This window comes from Juglans microcarpa x Juglans regia, chromosome 4S, assembly GCF_004785595.1.
Source record: "Juglans microcarpa x Juglans regia isolate MS1-56 chromosome 4S, Jm3101_v1.0, whole genome shotgun sequence".
Lineage (NCBI taxonomy): Eukaryota > Viridiplantae > Streptophyta > Magnoliopsida > Fagales > Juglandaceae > Juglans > Juglans microcarpa x Juglans regia.
In genome coordinates, this window is record NC_054601.1 from 23,111,485 (window position 1) to 23,134,884 (window position 23,400).

The 23,400-nt window shown below is 37.0% G+C and overlaps 1 protein-coding gene across 1 annotated transcript in view; it reads left to right on the forward strand.

The window, feature by feature from the left end:
• Nucleotides 1-630: 630 nt before the first annotated feature.
• The window catches only part of LOC121262558 (leucine-rich repeat receptor-like serine/threonine-protein kinase BAM2), a 100,260-nt gene continuing 77,490 nt past the window's right edge, over nt 631-23,400 (forward strand). Inside the window, exons 1-2 of the mRNA XM_041165080.1 lie at nt 631-2,521; nt 2,575-3,947. Of these exons, the coding sequence (XP_041021014.1) occupies nt 710-2,521; nt 2,575-3,909 (3,147 nt within the window). The 5' untranslated portion in view covers nt 631-709 and the 3' untranslated portion in view covers nt 3,910-3,947. The remainder of the gene's footprint in view (nt 2,522-2,574; nt 3,948-23,400) is intronic.

Here is a 23,400-nt window from a genome sequence, read left to right on the forward strand (position 1 = left end):
GCCAACAAAAAAGTCTCGTTTAAAAATTTGTTAAATATGAAAGCTTAAAAAAGGTTGAAAAAAAGTCCAAATTCAATTCTAATCCGACAAGTTGGAGTCTGATTTACGGAATTCTAACTCCAATTAGATCGGTGCTCACCCCTAAATCGCGACATTGGATTAGCTTAATGTTAATGGCATTTGAAAGCTAACTAAATTCTCTATAAATTTCACAAGGCACTTCAAATTACGAAGTTTACTAAGCCAAAGGATCTTGACATTGAACCAATCAAAAAGCTGGAAAGAAAGTTTGTTCGATAGTCGTTTAAACCTTCTCAAGCGAACATTGCGGGGAACGATATTTTACGTGGATTTGGAGTTTCTAAATGACCTAAAGAAACCTTAACTATATATTGGTCATTATACATGACTTCTAGGGAAAAGAGAGGCCACAATAGCTCCTATGTGGTCTTCCTTGAAAGAGCCCTCCATAAACACATTGAATCCGAGATACTATCTCATTGATTATTTTCTTCCTATTAAACTACAGAAAAGCTTGCAGCCACTAGACATAAATATACATGGTGGGTCTCAATTATATTTTTCTTTTGAAACGGCCTTTATAAGGCTTCACACTTAACTTATTACAAACATCTTTCTCAATCCCTCTCCATATCTCTTCTTCATTACCTCTCTAAACCAAATCAAGAAATTAAAGAAAAACACAAATATGCAACTCCTCCTTTCGCTTCTGATTATGTTCGTCCTCCATGTCCATCCAACCCTCTCCGGCAGATATCTCCTCCCGGAATACAGAGCCCTCCTCTCCATCAAGTCCTCCATCACTCACGACCCACAATCAGCTCTTTCTACGTGGAACGCCTCCACTAGCCACTGCACCTGGTCGGGTATTACATGCCACCCTTCCCGTCGTCGCGTGACAATCCTCGACCTCTCAGACCTTCGTCTCTCTGGTACTCTCTCCCCAGACCTGGCTCATCTCCGTTTCCTCTCCAACCTCTCCGTCGCCTCCAATCAACTCTCCGGGGCCATCCCCGTCGAGCTCTCTTCCCTCTTCGCCCTCCGTGTCCTCAATCTCTCCGACAATCGCTTCAACGGCATCTTCCCCTCCCAGCTCTCCCTCCTCAAGAACCTTCAGGTTTTGGATCTCTACGACAACGACATGACCGGTGACTTGCCCTTGGCCGTCACTCAAATGCCCAACTTACGCCATTTGCATCTCGGCCGTAACTTCTTCTCGGGTGGGATCCCGTCCCAGTACGGGCAATGGGAGTTCCTGGAATACTTGGCGGTATCCGGTAACATGCTCCAAGGTCCTATACCGCAGGAGATAGGAAACTTGACCAACCTCAGGGAGCTCTACATTGGACAGTACACCAATATGTACGAAGGTGGCATACCCCCAGAGATCGGGAACCTATCGGAACTAGTTCGTTTCGAAGCCAACGGCTGTCTTAACTTATCCAGTGAGAGCTTCCCCTCCCAGCTCTCCCTCCTCAAGAACCTTCAGGCTTTGGATCTCTCTCACAACCGCATGACAGGTGACTTGCCCTTGGCCGTCACCCAAATGCCCAACTTGCGCCATTTGAATCTAGGTGGTAACTATTTCTCAGGTCGGATAACGCCCCAGTTCGGGCAATGGAAATTCCTAGAATACTTGGACGTATCCAATAACGAACTCGGAGGTCCTATACCGCAGGAGATAGGAAATTTGACCAACCTCAGGGAGCTCTACATTGGGTACTCAAATAAGTATGAAGGTGGCATACCCTCGGAGATCGGGAACCTATTGGAACTAGTTATTTTCGAAGCCAGAGACTGTAACTTATCCGGCGAGATACCACCGGAGATCGGGAACTTGGTGAGCTTGAAATCCTTGGACTTGTCGTATAATGTTTTTACAGGCGAGATTCCTGAGTCTATTGGCGACATGCCGGAACTGGAGGAGTTGAGGTTGTGGGAGAACAACTTTACCGGGATCATTCCTCAGAGGCTGGGAAAGAATGGGAAGCTTCAGCTTCTTTATCTTTCATGGAATAAACTGACTGGTACTCTGCCTCCTGATATGTGTTTTGGGAATCGGCTTGAGACTCTGAATACTGAGGAAAATTTATTGGTCGGTCCAATCCCGGACTCACTCGGGAGGTGCGAGTCGCTGTCTGAGATACGAATGGAGCACAACTTTCTCAACGGTTCAATGCCAAGAGACCTCTTCGGTTTGCCCAATCTCACCCACGTGACGCTGCAGAATAACCGTTTGACTGGGAAGTTTCCCATTTCCTCGAGAAACAATTCTAAATTGTTTACACTAGATATTTCTGACAACAAGATTCATGGGGAGCTACCTAGTTGGATCTGGAGACTTCCCAATCTTAAAGCTTTGAATCTTTCTCATAATTGTCTAGAGACTCTAGATGTCAATTTAAATTCTCCCAACACTTCCCGATCCTCGTTGAGCACCTTAGACCTTCACTCCAACCAGCTCCAAGGGCAGCTTTCAACTCTCCCACTGGAATTTGGAGTCCGGCAGAGCGTAAGATCAACTCTCCGCAGGAATTTGGAGTCCGGCAGAGCGTAAGTTCAACTCTCCCACCGTCCGCTTACACTCGTCTGCCTGCCACCTCTGTTTTCTTATCTAGGAATAAATTTGACGGGTCAATTCCTACGTCACTGTGCAACAATGCCGATCTTCGTGCTCTAGATTTGTCCCATAATCACTTGACTGGCACGATTCCCCAATGCTTAATTGAAAAGAGTACAAGACTAACGGTAATGGATTTAGGGGGAAACAATCTTATTGGCGTAATTCCTGATTCCTTTCCAGACAATTGTAATTTACAAGCTTTGCTTATGAATGGAAATCGACTAGAAGGAGAGCTACCAAAATCCCTGGCCAAGTGCAATACAACGTTGGAGGTTTTGGACGTCAGCAACAACCACATTCAGGATACCTTCCCATGTTATTTGAAGAACATATACACATTGAGAGTCCTTATTTTGCGATCTAACCAATTTTATGGATCTATTAATTGTCTAGGCGCTAATTCCACGTGGTCCAACCTTCAAATTTTAGACTTGGCCTCAAACCATTTTGTTGGTAAGTTTCCAATACGTTACTTTTCTAGCTGGAAGGCAATGATTGAAACTGAAAATAAGACTGGAGATCCCGAAGATATAGGGGCAAATCTCTATGACGGCTATCAAATGACAGTAAGAGTTACATTAAAAGATCAAGAATTGGAGTTGGAGAAGGTCCTAACTATCTACACCTCACTTGACCTGTCGTGCAACAGTTTTGATGGACATATACCTGCAGAAATAGGAGAATTCAAAGCCCTATATGCCCTCAACTTATCTCACAATGCTTTTACAGGTAAAATCCCACAAGCTTTAGGAAAGTTGAGTCAGCTTGAGTCACTAGACTTGTCGAGCAACAAACTCATTGGAGAGATTCCTCTCCAACTTGCAGACGGTCTTATTTTCCTGTCAACCCTTAACCTTTCCTTCAATCAATTGGTGGGAAAGATTCCACAGATCAAGCAATTTACTACATTTACAGAAAGTTCATTTGAAGGAAATATACGATTATGTGACTTTCCTATGAAAGAAAAATGCATACATGAAGAATTGGGACCGTCACCTCCTCCATCTGAAGAACCTCATTCGTATTCTGGGAATTCAATTGATTGGGACTTCTTAAGTGCTGAATTGGGATTTGTTTTCGGCTTTGGGATTTATATTGGACCTCTTATATTTTGGAAGAGGTGGAGGAAACGCTACTATAAACATGTCGATGACATTGTTTTTAAGATGTTCCCTCGGGCATACATAAGAATAGAGAATCATCGAAGGCGAGCACACAGGAATCAAGGACGACAAGCACGAAGGAATCAAGGTAGGAGGGATTAGTGATAGATACAAGGAGCAATGCTAGTCAATGATGTCAGGTATGTCTCCAACTGATTTTTTGGTATGCAATTAAATGTTGTCCGAAGTGATGTATTATAAATTAGCAATATTGTTGAAATTCATAAGGCATGATCTCCTACATGCATGGCAGGCTACACAACTTGAACTCATGGATAGATCATTGCAAAGTTGTTCTGGGAAGTCCTAATTGAGAAGTACTACGTACTAAAATAAGATATATGAGGAAGCAATATGGCCTCGATCGTCATGGGAATGAAGCCATAATTAGATGGTTAACTTGTGGGGTAGAAAGTAATATGAGAAATTACATTTGTATATGTATTTCTAATAGTATTGGCATTACTTTATGTAAGAATTTAGTCAAATTTAGCAAAATATGTGAAACCACTACTGTTTCTGGTTTGCATAACCTATACGTAGTACTCTCCGTATTGAATTAGCTAGCTTTCCTCTATACCATTAAATTATTATCTCTTGCCTTAATTTATTATTAATTCATCTCTTTATTGGGAGAGAAAAAAAAATATTAATATATTATTTAGCTGTACAACAGTGCTAGTTAAATTTGTATTATTATTAAATTTTTGCTAACTTTTCGAAAGTCACTGGTAATGAAATTTGATCTATAAACTTTCAGTATCTAAATATTTTACCAAAGTCAATGTCAAGAGCATTACTATAGGATTGGTTATCCTATTTTTCAAGTTTTGACTAATATGTAACTTTTTCACTTTTAGCTAATCATTCAAAACTTGAAATCTACATTGGATTAGTCATCACACTCTCTATAATAATAAAATATTATTATTTATATTTTTTAGTTAATTTTTATTTTATTTTCATAATCTTCAATAATCTCCAATGACAAATCATATTCATTTTTATTTTCACAATCTAACAATTTATAATATAATAATCACATATGTATATAGATGGTAAAATCTCATATGAATAAAAATATTATATCTATAATATAATAATCTTAAAAAGTATTTTTAGACTTGTTATAGTTCTTTTCATATTTGAAAATAAGAATGGATTTACTGTAGCTTATAGTTTGGATGAAAACAATTTAGCTAATTCAATATGGAGCAAATATAGATAATATTTATTAAATTTAAAGATGAAAAGATATTTGACTAACTTAATGCCAATGCTCTTGTTGAGTACCACTAAATGCTGACTTGGTTATCGCGCCAATATGTACATGACTCGTGCTTGGTTTTCTTGATTAGATTTGGATCTACGAGATTCCGATCCAAATTCTAAACATAATTCATTAATAATAATTTTTTTTTTATATTTTTCATATTTTGTAATTATATTGACCATATATTAATTAATAATTTAATTTTTAATTAACTTATTATTTCCTAACTATTGTTTTTTTCAACCTAATTATCCAACACAGACCACATGATCTACAATTTTGTGAGGAATGTCTTCATCTTCTAATAGCAATTCACACACGTTCATCATTATTGGAATAATGTAAATGCACAGACATTCCTGTCTAATACATACACATTCCCAACTTAAAAAAATATCTTAATTAATCATGAGCGCCATCATAAAAAATATGGCATTCATCCTCTTTTTGATAGCCAAAAAAAAAAAAAAATCCAAGCCGCATTCAGTATAAAAAAATGAAACTTAACTCAGTGCAAATATATGACATTCCCCAAACCAAACCAAACTTATACATGCTATTTCTAAACTCAGTGCAAATATAAAACAATAGAGAACATAAATCAATGCTAATGAAATTTGATCCATAATATTCTTTAAACTTTTACGATCTAAATATTTTATAAAATCCAATGTCAATGCTCTAAGTTGAGTACTAATAAATGCAGATGTGGTTAGAATAAAATAATTAAATATATAATATGATTCTTATAAATTTATAAATAGGGTAATGCTACTGAGACCAATGATGAACTAATAAAATTTGACCGATAAGTGCAAATTCATTTTTATTCCATTTATTTCAATCATTTTTTATATATCTTTAAATATTTTTTAAAAAAAATATATCAATTCACTAATAGCCACTTCCTTAATTCTTAAGTAAAAGAAAATAAAAAATAAAAAATTCAATCGATCACTTTTATCGGTAACTTTTATCGATTCAAGTAGCATGGTGTGCCTATCAAGTTGTAACATTTCAGCTATTACCGAATATGTACATAAATGTCGTGGCTTACTCCCATCTTTAAGTTCCCCTTTTTCTACAAATTTCCCAAAAACAATAGCACTATCATTATAATAGGCCCCCTTCCTCGCATCCTCGACAGCAAAACCACCATCAACGATCAAAACGGCAACAACGTGCACATCCCACGTTCACCATGCTAAGACTATGGCTAGTGTCAACCGCCACAACCATAAGCCGATCCTCAGCACCCCGTACCCAGTCCAGCCACAAACAACCCATGTAAAAACCCACGAGTGGTGCTCTTTTCTTTTTGTCTGCTGTGGCATGTGGTATATATACATATTCCTAAGATGGCTACATGTTTCTCCTATGATTGCCGCTGCGTTCTCTAATCTCCTCCCCTGGCTTCGACCAACCATAGCCCTCACTTTTCCCATCCTCTCAATAAGCCCACACCGGTCTCTTCTCCTTTTTTCCATCATTTTCTCGATCAAACTTGCCATAGGAAGTTGAGTAACTGCCCTACCGCTAATATCGGTTAGCCACCGGCTTCATCGCACCTTGTTCCTCTTCTGGTGAGTCTCAGACCTTTCTGTCTCTCTGCCCTTGGTTTTCTCAAGTGAATATTTGTTTCTTTTTTTGCGTCAAAACCATACTTACACTTAGGCTATGTTTGGGCACTAAGATGAGATGAGACTCATCTCAAAGATATTCAAAACGTTCTTTCCCAACATCACTCAAACACAAAATACTTTTCAATTTCAAATTTTTAAGTTTTTTATTTAATCGTTACCTAACCGTTACTATGAAACCCAGTTCTTTCTTTTTGTTGTTGTTTGTGTGTGTGTGAAGTCTTGGTCAGTGTAGAAGCCTAGACCACAAAAAAAAAAAAAAAATTAGGGCCTTAAAACGGTGCCAATTTGTACTGGGGGGGGGGGCATGAAAATGCGCTGCACCCCTCCCTCTCTTTTCTCTTCTTTCCTCATTCTCCCTCTCTCCCTTCCAACGCCGCACCCCTATCTCCCTCCTTACAACCAGTGACCTCCCTACATGCACCTTCTCTCTCTCTCTCTCTACTTCTTAAAACTGGCATAGTGATCCACATTAACCGGCAGCAACACTAGGTCACAAGGGATCACTTATCTACAACCCAACCACCGCGAGCAGCATCGTCCATGGTTGACCACGTTATTGTTCTACAAGCTGAAAAATAGATCAAACACATGCTCCTCTGCCTAGATCTACCGTTATCTACCTACCTTGAGGCCAAGTGGCTAATATCTCTCACCGCCGTGCACGGCAAACCCAGATACTGCCACCATGGAACAGTTATCCGCATCAACTTGAATCGAGGCCCACTACCATAGCCTAGTTCCACCTCCAGCAGCACCTTCCTTGCCACCCTTCACTTTAAAAACCACCCAAAATCTGCTGCGGTCAGATTTTCCTCTGTCTCTCTCCTTCATTGAACACCACCTTCCCCATCCCTTTGATGCCTATCTTGTTCTTTGTTTTAGATCGGTGGCCTTTGTTTGTGCTCTATTTGGCGACCCACTACCACTCGCACGCCAGTAAGCCCATCTCCTTCCATTTCTTTCCTTGATTGCAGTCCTCTCTCTTTTCTTTTGTATCTCATTTTTTTTCTTTGTTTTCCTTGCACCATCGCATGCCAAGAATCACCGCAAACCGTCTTCCTCGGTTCTCCCTCATTCCTTTCTTATGCTCTATTTTCTCTCCCTTTCACCCTCGCTATTTTGGCTCCTCTATGAGCACCGTCATCATCGTCTGCCACCTTTCGTCACCTGAGCTCCTCCGTCTCTCTCTCACCTTCCCATTTTCTTCCCCTCTCTGTGAGAACTGTAGTGCTCTCTCTTCCCCCTATATGAGTCACTATCATGACTCTAGCCCACCAGCACCACCTTTGTCGCCACTAACCACCCCTCCTTGTCCCTCTCAAGCCTAATCACTCTCAACCCCTTCAACCCTCTCTCTCACCCATTGCCCCTTCGGCCACCCGGCCTTGGTCATCAATCCCTCCCAGTTCTTGTTTCAACTGCATGAATGTAGCATAGGTTCAGAATTGTAATTGTTACTTTTCAAAGCAATAGATAATTGCCAGAATCCACCCGTGCAACCACCGGGTCACTTGTAAATGGGAACACCCACAACTAGTCATTGAGTTCGGGATGTTTAGATTAAGCGGAATGGGGGAGAGGAAGAACGGACGGAGAGAGAGTGAGGGAGCTGGACGTCGCGCGGGAGAAAGCCAGGAAAGAAAGAAAAGAAAGGAGGAAAAGAAAAAGGAAAAAAAAAGAAAAGAGGAAAGAGAAAATGCGGAGAAAGAAATGAGGTCTAATCCTCATAACTTGGTTCACAAAAATGATCCAACGGAAATGATTTCAAAACCTCAAGTTAAATAAAATAATTTAAACGTAATGGTAAAGTCAAATTGAAATAATTAAATCTCACAGTAATTAAATAAATATTAAAAGCAATTTAAATGCATAACAATAAATAAATATTAAGAAAGCACATAAAAATAATTTTCACCAAATTAAAATCATAGAAATAAACTCATTAAAAATCCAACCAATTTTAAAATAAGAGAATAAATTTTTAAATAAATAAAAATAATCCTTTAGTAAAAATACACTAAAATGCGGGGTGTTACACCCCGGGACCAGATGGTTTCCCTGCTATTTTCTTCCAAAATCATTGGCATATCGTTGGTGATGATGTGGTAGCTACTGTTCTAGAATTCCTCAAAACCAAGTCAGGCTTCCAAGGTATCAACCATACTTTTATCACTCTCATCCCCAAGAAGAAATCCCCTTCATTTGTCACAGATTATAGGCACATAAGCCTTTGTAATGTTTTCTACAAAATCATTGCAAAGGTTATTGCAAATCATCTAAAAACCATTCTACCTCTAATAATCTCAGACGCCCAAAGTGCTTTTGTTCCAGGGAGGATGATCTCTGAGAACACCATAGTGGCATATGAACTAATGCACTCAATGCAGAACAAAAGGAAGAATCACAAAGACGGATTTATGGCCCTCAAGCTAGATATGAGCAAAGCCTATGATAGACTAGGGTGGTCTTTTGTGCAGCTTGTGCATCAACAAATGGGTTTTGTTAAGGAGTGGATTGAGTTAATTATGCAGTGTACTAGCACTGTATCTTATTCAATCTTACTAAATGGTTCACCTCAATCACCCTTCATGCCTTCAGGGGGTATACGTCAAGGAAACCCCTATCACCCTATTTGTTTATTCAATGCTCAGAAGTTCTCACTTTTACATTGAATCAATCTGAACAGAAGGGCCTAATCTCTGGATTCCCTATCACTAGTGGCTCTTTGTTTGTTAATCATCTCTTTTTTGTAGATGATAGCCTAGTTTTTTGAAAAGCACAGCAGCAGGAATGGGACAGATTACATAACATCCTCTCTTCATACGAATCAGCTTCGGGTCAAAGGCTAAATCTTGAGAAGTCTTCAATCTTCTTTAGCAAGAGTACAAGGCCAGAGATCCAAAATTTCATCCTGTCTACTGTTGGGATTAAAGCCTCCGAGGCCTTTTAAAATATATTTGGGTTTACCTTCTTACATAGGCAAGATTAAGTCAAGGGCTTTCTTTCCCATCCTTGACAGAATCAAAGCTCAAATGAGCAGCTGGAAAACAAACCTACTATCCCTAGCAAGTAAGGAAGTCTTGTTGACATCAGTCATTCAATCCATACCAACATACTGCATGGGCATTTTTCTAATTCCCAAGGGTATCTTGAGGAATATGAATAAACTGATGCAGTTCTTCTGGTGGGGGATTAGAAACCAGAATTCCAAGATGCATTGGTTAAATTGGAAGGGGCTTGAAAAGGGCAAACAAGTTGGGGGTTTGGGATTTTGAGATTTCGAAGATTTCAACATAGCTTTGTTAGCTAAGCAAGGGTGGAGACTCATCACCAACACCCAATCTTTGGCCTCTCGAGTCCTAAAAGCCAAATACTTCCCTTCAATTGACTTTTTTGAAGCAAGAGTTAGAAGGAGTGATTTCTTTGTGTGGAAAAGTATTACAGCAGCCACACCATTACTCTATGAGGGACTTCTATGGAAGATTGGTAATGGAAACAAAGTGAAGATTTGGTCAGATCGATGGCTGCCTATTCCAACGTCATACAAGACTCGGCCTCCTCCCAAGGTGCTCAGTACAGAAGCAACTGTCAACTCTCTCATCGACCAAGACTCTCACTCTTGGAACCTACCCCTTGTTCAAAGTGTTTTCATCCCTGAGGAGGCTGCTATCACCTCTAGAATTCATATCAGTCCCTGCAACAATAATGAAAAATAGGTGTGGAGGTGCACTAAGAATGGGATCTTCTCAGTTAAATCAGCATACCATCTCCAAGTCCCTGTGAATGATCTCAATAAGGGGCAAGCCTCAGATCCAACCAAACATGAGGTCCTATGGAAACTGCTTTGGTAGCTTAAAGTGCCTAACAAAACCAAAATGTTTCACTGGAGATCAGCTAGGGAAATCCTTCCCACTAGAGTAAACTTGCACAAAAGGAAGATCCTTTATTCACCCATGTGTCCAATATGCTTATCTCATCCTGAAACCGTGTCTCATGTACTATGGACATGCAAAGCAGCCCAGGATGTATGGAGCATTAGCTCAAGAAGGTTACAGAAGTGTAGGACTAAGGAGGTACCCTTTTATGAAATGCTTACAGAGCTTCTATCAACTCTCCCACTAGAGGAACACACTAAGTTAGCTCTCACAGCTAAGGAACTTTGGTACAGAAGGAACAAGTTTATCTTTGATTCCAAATTCGCTTCACCTCAACAAGTCTTAAAGCTTGTCTCCACTAGCATCACAGAGTTGGATGAGCTAGAAAGGAACTAGTAAAAGATATGTCCTCAGAATCTACCTCCAGCCAAATGGTGTAAACCTTCAACCAACTATAACAAATTAAATTGGGATGCAGCCATCGACAAGGTTAACTGCAGGGTGGGTATCGGGGTGTCAATCAGAGATTGGCTTGGCCTTGTGACAGCAACTCCTAGAAGCCCTGCCCTTCTTTTCCTGATCCACTTCAGGGAGAAGCACTTGCTGCCTTTCGAGCAGTACAATTTGGCATTGAGATGGGTCTCAACAATGTCATTTTCGAAGGGGATTCAAAGTAAGTGGTAAATGGCATTAATGGTTCAACTGAAGACTGGAGTACAGTGGGGTTGATTTATCAAGACGTCAAGAAATTACTTGGCACTTACCTTTCTTGGTCTGTTTGTCATGTACCTAGACAAGCCAATTTAGTGGCGCATTGCCTAGCTAAAAGTTCTCTAGACTTATCTGAGGACTCATTTCATGTAGAGGATTATCCTCATTGTATTCACAACCTTCTCCTTTGAGCTATTAATATGAAGTTACCTTTCTCTCTCAAAAAAAAAACTTATCAATTGTTTAGGGTGATCTTTTTGTATTTGTGGCGGAAGTTTCCCACATTTGTGGTGACAATTATCACCGCAAATGAATGTTGTCTATGTGACTAGAATTAATATTGCCGCAATATACTTTTTGAGATACATTATTTGCGTCCACTTTTCCCAGGAAGGATTGTATATTTGAGTGGCTTACACCAATTTTTTGAGATAATGTTGCGTAATTAGTGGCGAGAAGAAATAAATGCAACAAATAGTTTTTCGCAGTGCTCTTTAGTATTTTTGCAAAATTTTTATTGCCACAAATAGTTTCCGTTGAAAATAAATGCAACTTGGGATCAATTTATAATTGGAGTTAATTTTTCCGTAATGATTAATTTGTCTTTAAAAATAGTTATTAACGAATATAATTAATTTCCCACAAGAAATTTAATATAAGAGATCAAAAGATTTAGATATTTACAATTTTTTGCCCATCCCATATAATACATTTATTATTATAATTAGTCAATTCAAATACTATACGTATTAGTTAATTTTTGTTATTGCTCATGTCTATCGAGAATGAAATGCGCCGGCTGATTTTTTAGTTAAAATGGGAGCTCGAGGTTCGACTTGTGTTTGGAGATCTCTTTTGCATGTGCCTAGATTTCTTAAAGGTTTGATTCGTATGGATAAAATGTCTTTACCATATCAGAGAGGGCAATAAAATGTTCTTTCTCTTATTTTGTTTAGGTAAGTTTTGGGGAGTTTTTTAAACATGTGCAGTGTTGATTATTCTTTTTAGGCTTCTTATGTAATGATGGTATTCCTCCGCCGAAAGTGATGGTTTTATTAATAAATTTGGGAAGGGGTCACTTGTAGACATGTGATCTCAGTCTCTTTAAAAAAAAAAAAAGTACTATACGTATTATATATAGACTACAATTTGTGCTAGTTATTCACAAACATATAAATGGTAACCAAGTTTCCCGTTAAAACCTGAGCCCAATTTGGCCCAGAACGAAATTTAAAAAAAGAAAAAGAAAAAAGGAAAGCAAAATTGCTTGCTAAAGGGCAAGCAAACAGCTAGAAAATGCGGCTAATTAATCTCCTCCCTGGGGTAGAGGTTTCTCTCCAGTCGAGTGTAGGATCTCATCAATCATCTTGATTCAACATTATTTTTTTGCTCTCGGTGCATACTTGACACAGTATGGATCCGAGTCTTGATTCATTGTGTGCGCACCTGTCGTTAACCGAACAGGAGGAAGAGGTTCTGAAGGGTGAGGAGCATTCGTTGGGGGATGTTCTTGTTAGGAGTGAAAGATGTTTGTTGTTCAAGTTGTTAACTTTCAAACAGTTCAACAAGGAAGTGCTTAAGTCTACCATGAAGAAGGTTTGGCACCCTACCCATGCATGAACCGTTCGTGATTTAGAACCAACATTGTTTAATATTGAATTCGAAGATATGAAAGATAAAGATCGTGTTAAACATGATGGCCCTTGGAGCTTTGGTAAGCAACTTGTTTTAGCAAGTGATGTGGACGGATTGAAACAAACTCACCAAATTCATCTTACTAAGGCACTGTTTTGGGTCCGTATTCATGACCTACCAGTCATGGCACGAAACGCTACTATGGGAAACATCATTGGGAAGGCTATAGGCAAAGTTGTGGCAATTGATTTAGATCCTGATGAAATGTCCTGTGGTGAGTTTATGCGTATAAGGGCATGGATGTGTCGAAGCCTATTTTACGTGGAAAGAAGGTCTGTGTGGGATCATCTCAGCCTATCTAGGTGAATTTAACGTATGAACGCCTTCTAATTCTATGTTATCTCTATGGATTGATTGGACATAGCCATTGTGACTATGAAGTTTGGGAGGAGTCTATGAATTCTTTGAAAGTTTCTGAATTTCCCTACAGTCCTTAGCTCCGTGTAGGGGTGATAATAGTCCTACCTACTTTAAGTCATTTCGACCAAAAGCTTGATCAGCGAAGTGCATCAGTGCATCCTGAGGAACAAAGTCTCTAGTGAATCTGAGAGTAACCGTCAGATGGAAGTTACTGGGGATCATTTAAGTTCTAAGTATGTTTCAGAGCAGTTACACCAGGGGTCCAATCCAAATCATGCAGGTTCAGAAATGCAGTTAAACTATGAGGCCAATCCTAATCAAGTAAGTTCCACGAAGCAGTTATCTTCAGTTAATGGTGAAGAAAAAAATTCAGGTTCTGGTCTATATAGGATGTCTGATGCTAATAAAGGAATTTTGAATGATACATGTTTGATGGGGGTCTCTGAGGATTTTGTTGCATTTGGTGGTTTGTTACCAATTACTGAGGATGTTGGTTTTGTTAATAAAGTTGGTGGGTCTGATGAAGCTTTAGATAAATTCAAGTCTCAAGTAACTGAGTCACGTAAATGAAAAAGACTCAAGCATCCTTGCATGCATGATAAAATAAAGATTGGCTCTCAGATTGGTGCTAAAAGGGCTTCTGGTCCAAGTCCTGGTGTAAAGGCTACTAGAGTGTCTAAAAGATTAAAAAATAGGGGGGATTTGGATGAGGAAGTATCTGGTATTAATCATGTTGATTTGGTGGTGGCTGTTATTCAGCCCCACCAAGCCCCATGAGGATCCAAAGCTGGAATATCCGAGGGCTTGGGAACCCTCGTGGTATTCAAACTCTTGCTGATTTGATCAGGAGAGAAGATCCTGAAGTTTTGTTTCTTCAGACTTAGAGCTACTAAAATGAAACTATGTAGAGTGAAATTAAAGTATGCTAATCGCTTAACTGTCGATGCCTCAGGCAGTAGTGGTGGATTGTCTCTTTTATGGAAAAATGATGTAATGTTGGAAGTGATTAGTTACTCTTGTTCTCATATTGATGCTCTTGTAGATGAAGATGCAAAACAATGGTTCCTAACTGGTATTTATGGCCAAACAAAAGCCTCAAGAAGAATGTAAACTTGGAATCTTATAAGAAGATTACGTAGTGCCCCCTCAGATCCTTGGCTTGTCTTTGGTGACTTTAATGAGATCCTAGCTCAGGGAGAAAAATGGGGAGGGCGGAATAGACCTGCCAACAAATGGTGGACTTCTGCCTGTTATTATCTTACTACAATTTGAAGGAACTTGGGTCTAGTGGCGCAAGATACACATGGTGTAACGAGTGGGAAGACTCAACACTAGTTTTTGAACGATTGGACATATTTTTGGGGAATCTAGCTTGGTGTCATATGTTTGAAAAGGTTGCTGTATTTCATGGGGTGTCCAGTTCCTCAGATCACTTACCATTGTGGATTGATGTTTGGGGTGTCCAACCTAGAAGATGAAGCCCTAAGCCTTTTAGATTTGAGGCTATGTGGTTAGGGGAAGATGGGTGTAAACAGATTGTGACTAACTATTGGAACCTGCTTGGTAATCAGTCATACTTAGAAGATGTTATGTCTAGTATCTTTGGTTGTGCTACTAATTTACAATTATGGAATAAAGTTCAATTTGGTAAAGTGCATTCTAATATGCAGAAAGCACGACAGAAACTGAAACTGGTGCAACAAAGAGACCCCCTTGAACTAAACTCTACGGAAGTTAGTGCAGCATCTGATGAAGTTCATAAATGGCTGAGTAAGGAAGAAGTGGTGTAGAAGTAGAGATCTCGAGCCCTGTGGTTAGCTGAAGGTGGTCAAAATACTAGGTTCTTCCATGCTAAAGCATCTTAAAGACAAAACAAGAACAAAATCTTTAAACTCATGGATGAAGGTCATTGGCATGAAGGAGAATGTTGTGATAACCTCATCATTAACTATTTTTCTTCTTTGTTTTCCTTTGTAGGTACACATAATATGTCTTATGTGCTGGATAACATAGACAGTAAAGTCACAGTGGAGATGAATGCAGATCTTATTAAGCCATATTCTGTGGATAGTAGAGCTCTGAAAGAAATGCACCCGGCGAAAGTACCAGGTCCTGATGGAACGCCCCCTTTATTCTGTCAACAATTCTGGCCTCAAATTGGTAATTCTATATCTATTGCTGTCCTTTATGCTTTAAATTCTGGTGATTTTCCTCAAGCACCACACTTTTATTACCATGGTCCCTAAGAAGAAAAATCATGTTAGAGTCAATGATTTTAGACCCATAAGTCTTTGTAATGTAATATACAATTTGATACCCAAAGTCATTGCTAATAAGATTAAAAATGTCTTACCTACTGTTGTATCAGAAACACAATCTGCCTTCTTACCTGGTAGATTGATCTCGGATAATGTCCTTGTTGCTCATGAGGTTTTTCATTTTTTAAAAAGGAAAATGAGGGCTAAGAAGGGTTATATGTCATTAAAGCTAGACATAAGTAAAGCTTATTATAGGGTGGAATGGCCCTTTCTTGAAGCAGTTTTGTTAAAGCTTGGATTCCATGAGAGTTTAACCAAACTTGTTATGAAATGTGTTCAAAGTGCCTCATTTTCTGTTCTAACCAATGAACTCCTACTGGACATATTATTCCTTCTAGAGGATTGTGACAAGATGACCCCATCTCTCTTTATCTATTCTTGTTGTGTACTGAAGGTTTAATTGGTTTACTGAGAAGAGAATCAATTTTAAATTCCATCATGGTATCAAATTCTATAGAGGGACCCCAAGCTTGAATCATCTGTTGTTTGCAGATGACAGCCTCATCTTTTGTATTGCTAGTGTTGAAACTAATGGCAGATTACTTGAGCTTCTGAATGTTATGGGGATGCTTCAGGACAATTAATTAATCAAGACAAGACTGCCATGGTATTTAGTTAGAATACTGAGGCTACTAAGAAGAGAGCTATTATGAATCTATGGGGAAATTCTCAGATTTAGCACTATGACAAATACTTAGGTTTACCACCTTTAGTTGGTAAATCAAAGTTGACTGCATTTGCAAAGATTAGGCATAAAGTATGGTTGAAATTACAAGGTTGGAAGGACAATATTTTTTCTCAAGGGGGAAGGGAGGTGTTGCTCAAAGTTGTGGCTTTAGCTATTCCATTCTATGCCATGTCTTGTTTTAAACTCCCCCATAAGTTATGTGTTGATCTTGAAGGAATGATGGCAAGCTACTGATGGGGATAGAAGAAAGAAGAAAAAAAGATCCATTGGGTAAGTTGACATAGTATGTGTAAGCCTAAAAGCGTAGGAGGTTTAGGCTTCAAAGATTTGGAAACATTTAATATGGCTATGCTAGCCAAACAAAGTTGGAGGCTACTGCAGTGCACAGATAGTTTGTTCTATAAGATTTACAGTTCCAGATACTTCCCTACTTCTAATCTTTTTTAGGCCACTCTTGGTAATTCACCCTCTTTTGCATGGAGAGGGATATGGGAGGCTAAAAATCTATTGATCAAAGGAGGGAGATGGAGTGTGGGTAATGGCAGCAGTATACATATCCTTAATGACTCTTGGATTCCTGGTTTTCAAAAACTGAGTAATGATGTTTCTGTTATGTATAACCAACACAGAAATGCACAGACAGAATTGGATGATCAAGTCTCTTCTTTAATTGATTGTAGTACACATTGGTGGAATATACCTAAGATCAGGACTCTCTTCAATCCAAAAATAGCTAAGGCAGTGTTGAGGATTCATCCCAGTTTTACAAATGAACCTGACAAATGGATATGGGAACATGAAAGGAGTGGAGCTTTTTCTATTCGAAGTGTATACATATTTTTTAAGGGGTTAACTACCATTAATACAAGGGAGATATCAGCTGAGGCCTCAAGAAAGAAGTTTTGGAAAGCCATGTGGAGACCAAAAAGTCCTCATAAAGTCAGAATGTTTGCATGGAGGGCATGTAAAGAGATTCTTCCGAAAAAATTTAATCTAGTCAGGAAAAGGGTGATGGTGGATGGCTCTTGCTGTTTCTGTGATAACTCAATGGAAGATATAGCCCATGCACTGATCTTTTGTCTAGATATACATGCATATTGGGTATCCAAATTTGCTATTTTATAGAAACTGGATTTCTTCAGATCTTTTCTGCTAACTGCTATGGACATCTTTTCTACACAGTCTACTGAATGTTTCACAGATTTTATTCTTATGGCATGGAGATTCTGGTTTAGAACGAATAAAATGATTCATGAAAGTGTGAAGCTGCACCCTCAACAAGTTATAAGCCATGCTCTCTCCTTGAAAGGTTTTCAATCCACATGTTCTCAATAGCAGGTTTAGGTCAAAAGCCTGAATTATAGATGGATTCCTCCTCCATCAGACTGGTTTAAACTAAATGTAGATGGGGCTCTCTTCTTTGATTGCAATAAAACTGGAATTGGAGCTAATATGCACAGTGATTGTGGTGAGGTGATCATGTCACTTAGCAAAGTTGAAGATGAATTCTTAGAACCAGAAAATGTGGACGCTATGGCTGTCTTGAGGGGTCTCAAATTATATTTTCAGATTGGCTTTCACAATCTTCTTATTGAGAGTGATTGTTTACACTTAATAGAGGAAATAAACAGTGTTGATTCACCTTTTTCTTCTAGAAGAACTGTTAGCACTGAAATTAGAAGACTTATGCTCATATTTATGCACTGTTAGATCTAACATAATTCCCGTATGGCTAATGCAGCAGCTCATCACCTAGCAAGACATGCTTGGTCTATTTCGGATATGGAATTGTGGTGGCATGGAAAATGCAAGACGTCATCCTTGCTTAATTTCTATGCATTTTGCCATCATTCCAAGTTCTTGTCAACATTGGCAACATACCCATGTGTGCAAGTCTTTTTTCTGATATTCGGTCACGAGTTCCGGAACGATCCTGACAGCATTCGATTTTGGGAATGCCTACCACGCATATGAATGTAATAATAATTAAAACAAAAAAAAAAAAAAAAAGGAGAAGAAGAAAGTCCCAAATTGAAATCTCGGAGTACATCGGACTCCTAATTTAATGTTCAAACTTGTTCATGAGTTGTTTGATTTAGATAAATAGATTTTTTATATTTTATTTGATAATTTTATCTGCAATGTTGATAAATAAACTTTGAGTTTCTACTAATATCTTTCTAAATATTAACAATTAGATTCATAAAGACTCAAATAACATGTTTAATATTAGGAACATGATTTCTCATACGTTTTTAAATAATCTTATTATAATGACGGAGTTAATTAATATTATTAAAATTAAATACAAAATCATTCGATTAATTTATACGAGCTTATACAAGTCGAGCCAATTTGTATAGAAGTGTTATCATTAATTACTTATCATAATTTTGTGTTGACGAACAACTTGTTTAAGAAATGAATTGAGCTTAATCGTGTCTGACCGAGTTGATCTCAAGCTTCCTTTTCTTTCTTCTCTCATACTTATCATGTTTAAGGTAGAGAAAGAAGCGCTGAAATGTATGTTGCATTCCCTTCCATTTGCAAAGTTCAAGTTGCAATTGAAAAGCCCCAATGAGTGGTGAATTGAAATTATCTTTCTAGTTCACCGAAGCCTATGTGAGAGTCGTCGATATTTGTGCAACATAGCATTATTTATCGTTCCTGCTCGCAAAGTTCAAGCATATATGGGTCAAAATGTAGCATAAGCCTAAGTTGATTGTAAATGATAAATTTAATTATTTAATTTACCGTCTAACAAAAAAAAAAAGAATATGAACCCGACATGATTTAACTTACAGATGTTTTTATAAGGCCGTTGTGTTTAGTTTGTTGTTGGACTGGATCCATATATTATATATATATATATTGAATGTGAGACTCGGATTTAGTTCCAATAGGAATGAGATCCAATCCAATGCTTTTTTATTTATTCAATATAGCTTTAACTTTTATTCTTTTTATATGATTATTTGCTTATAATGGGTGAAAGTAGTTTTTTTATAAGTTCAATACATAGTTTAGAAGACTTGGACCGTTTAGATTCATAGATGAGTTGAGATGATTTTAGATGAGTTGAATAAAATATTGATAGAATATTATTTTTAATATTAATATTATTTTGAAATTTAAAAAAAATTGAATTATTTATTATATTTTATGTATAAATTTAAGAAAATTATATGATGAGATAAAATAAGTTAACGTAAATTTCGAATCCAGACAATACTTTATCAAGATATGAGTTAGTAGTCTGGAGTCGTTAGAGTTGTCAAGAGAAAAGCATACTAGAAAGATTCCTCTCCAAATCGCTTCTTATTTTTCAATCGAGCTTTAACTTTTAAGTCCAATCAATAAATGTTAGAGATTCAACAAATAAAGCAACTTTAATGCTAGAGATTCAACAAATAAAGCATCTTTAATGAATAAACTTTGGCATAAAGTGCTTATATATGACCCTACTACTGCTTGACTTAGAAATTAGCATAAAGTAGAGTGAGTGCATGTGCAAGAAAGACATATAACTAGAAAATTATATATAAAGTGATGCTCGATCGTGGAAATTAAGGACGAAGCTACTGATCATGATGAGCAATGAGGTTCCAACTTCCAACCAAGTTGCATGCGTTCGCTTGGCTATACTATTACTCAGTCGACCGAACGTCTTGAAAACGTCTAAATAATTCTTTTATATTTTATTATTCAATTTTATTAATGACTGGTGATAATTTCTGTTAACAAACAACTCGATCGTTTAATAAATGAATCGAGCAAAATCAAGTTTTACGAGTTGATTTCGAGCTTCTTTACATTCTTCGATCATACTTCTGTTTTAAGGTAGAGAGGGAAGAGCTCAAATGTCTGTTGCAATTGAAAAGCCCCAATCGGTGGTAAATTGAAATTTGGTTGGAAGTTCACCTAAGCCTATGTGAGCGTCGTCGATATTTGTGCAACATAGCATTATTTATCGTTCCTGGTCGCAAAGTTTAAGCCCAAGTTAAAATGTAGCAAAAGCCTAAGTTGATTGGAAATGATGAATTTAATTATTTAATTCAAAGTCTAACAATAAAAAAAAAAAAATTGAACCAGAGGTGATTTGTTGAAGTAAGATTAACTTACACATGGTTTTATATGCTTGGGTTTAGTTTTCTGCTGGAACTGGACCCATTGAATGTGAGACATGATGGATTTAGTTCCAATAGAAATGATATCCAATCTAATGCTTTTTGGAAGTTACAAGGTAAAAAATAAAGGCTAGTTTGGATTTCGAGATGAGATGAGATGAAATGGTTTTAGATGAGTTGAATAAAATATTGTTAGAATATTTTATTTTTTTATATTATTATTGTTTTAGAATTTGAAAATTTTAAATTGTTTATTATATTTTGTGTGTAAATTTGAGAAAATTGTAATAATATGATGAGATGAGTTGAGATCACTTCTCAATCTAAACGAGACCTTAAAAGTAAAAGAATGGGAAGACCTATCTTCCAAGATTATTAGCATCATCAATGAAAAATATATCTTAAATATTAATTTTCATTGTTCTTAAATAATATAAGAGCATGAAGGTTGTGATGGGAGAAGTTGTTTTGATTATAAGTTAATCTATCATCCAACAAACTTTACTAGGATATGACTGATCGTCTTTATTCTTGGGAGTTACTAAACTTTGTCAACCAAGAACTATACCAGGAAGATTCCTCGATCCCCAACAACCTTTTAAAGTTTACTTAAAAAGAATATGAACCCGACATATTTGTGAGACTCGGATTTAGTTCCAATAGGAATGAGATTCATCTTGCTACTGAATGAATTTTAAACATGAATTTTTATAAGTATTATTCTTATAAATATCTGTAACGTTTGTTTGAATAATAATTTGTTACAATTTTAAATAGAGATGTCTCTTAAACGTAAAGCAACACGTTTGTCATCCCTATCTATTACTGACTTCCCGTGTGGTTTTACCAAATTTCATCCCTAAAAATGATATTTTAAGATGAAAATTGAATTTTGTTTTCAAAAACCTTTTGAGACGGTCTTTTAGAGATAAAATAGAGACGAAAAATTTTCATTTCCAAAACTAATTTAGGACGAAATTGAGATTTGTTAAGACCATATCTCTTGTAGTGGGGTGAAATAGTTTTGATTATAAATCAATCCATCATCCAATTACAAGCTTTACGAAGAGATGACTGATCGTCTTGACTCTTGGGAGTCACTTGACTTTGTCAAGCAAGAAGCATACCACTTTGTAAGTTTACTTAAAAAGAATATGAACCCAACATGATTTGTGAGACTCGGATTTAGCTCCAATAGGAATGAGATCCATCTTGCCAGCTTGGAGTGTTTTCAGCATACTCCACTACTTTATATTATTTTGACATTTTTTTTTTATCTATTTTTTATTTTTTTATATTGTAATATTTAATATTTTTTTATTATTTTATTATTATTCACAAAATATCTATACTATCTCCGCATGCAACAACCTATCTCCATGTTAACCAACAAAACTGGCCCATTGAATTACTTTAGATAGAAAGATTCCTATTTCCTCCCCAAATCGCGTTTTATTTTTCAATCGATCGATCTTTTAACTTTTAAATCCAATCAACAAATAACGCAACTTTGATGAATAAGCTTTGGCAGAAAAGAAGGAGAAAAACAGAAAAATTAAAACTACGTGAATTGAAACAGAAAAATTACAGAAAGAAGCAGAGAATCGCGTCAATCTCCACAAAAATATATGTGCATTATTGTTTATTTATTTTTTGTTGTTTGATTCTTGTAACTAATTATTTTTTTATTATTTTTTTATGGGAATTTATTTATTATTCGTTATTTGGGTGTATTGATGTACAAATAATATGTTTGCATATTATTATAACAAAACTTAATAAGTTGTAAATATTTTTAGTAGAGTTTTGCTTGTAATTGGAAAAGAAAAGGTTTAAAAATTACAAATTCATAAAATCTGATGAGATTGATCCCATTAGAGTAAATGAATCATAACTATTGATCTGAAAATCCAACTCCGCACCAACTCCTATAAAAATGTGTCGGACTCGGAATCGGATATTTTTTATTTTATTTTATTTTAGTTTTTCAGTTGGAGTCGAAGGCATCACCTGATCGACTCCAGCTCCGAATATGACTGCAATATTATACATATGTTATAAAAATATGTATTTATCTATATATGGATCATATATACTAGTATAGTTATTTAGTTATATAACTAGAACTTATAGAGTCAAATTTAATAATATACTAGTATAAGCTAATTATTATAAAATAATAATATACTTATACTATAATATAAATAAACTAATAATAGTATTTGTAAACATTATAGTATTACTACATCCAAACAAGTATAAAAATGTGGCGCCCCCAATCCCCCTTATAAAAATACACAGGGATCGAGACGCCAGGATGGTGACAACACGGTCACACATCCCAACGAAGTGCCAGTGTGTGTAAATGCAACAGTGTTCAAATAAAATATCGCAGCGGATAGTCAACTAAGTACCAGAATTTAATTACAATCAAACATCAGTAAAGATTTAAATAGCAGTTATACAGTCATCCCTGAAAATATTTTTACAATAGTTCTAAATGTACAAACGAGTGATCCTAGATCACTCCTCAGGCGGAGCCGTCTCCTCCGGCTCGCCCTCCTCCTCCTCAGCATCAAAATCTGCGACACCACAAAATGGTCTCGCAGGTAAGTATAACCCAAACAACAATATAATACAAAATGTATTAAATGCAACTAACATGCATGCACATGAAAACATGCATTTTCCACAAAACATTATTTTTCCCGAAAATGATAATTTTCCAACACACGCCAAAATCCCATTTGGCCCAAAATATCCGTAAAACATTTTCCCAGAAAATGATTTACCCAAAAAATCAACTCGCACTATTTTCCCAGAAAATAGTGCATTAATACCAAATGCACCATGCATTATTTCCATATGCACCATGGTCTCCCCTATGGACCATCCGCACGTCC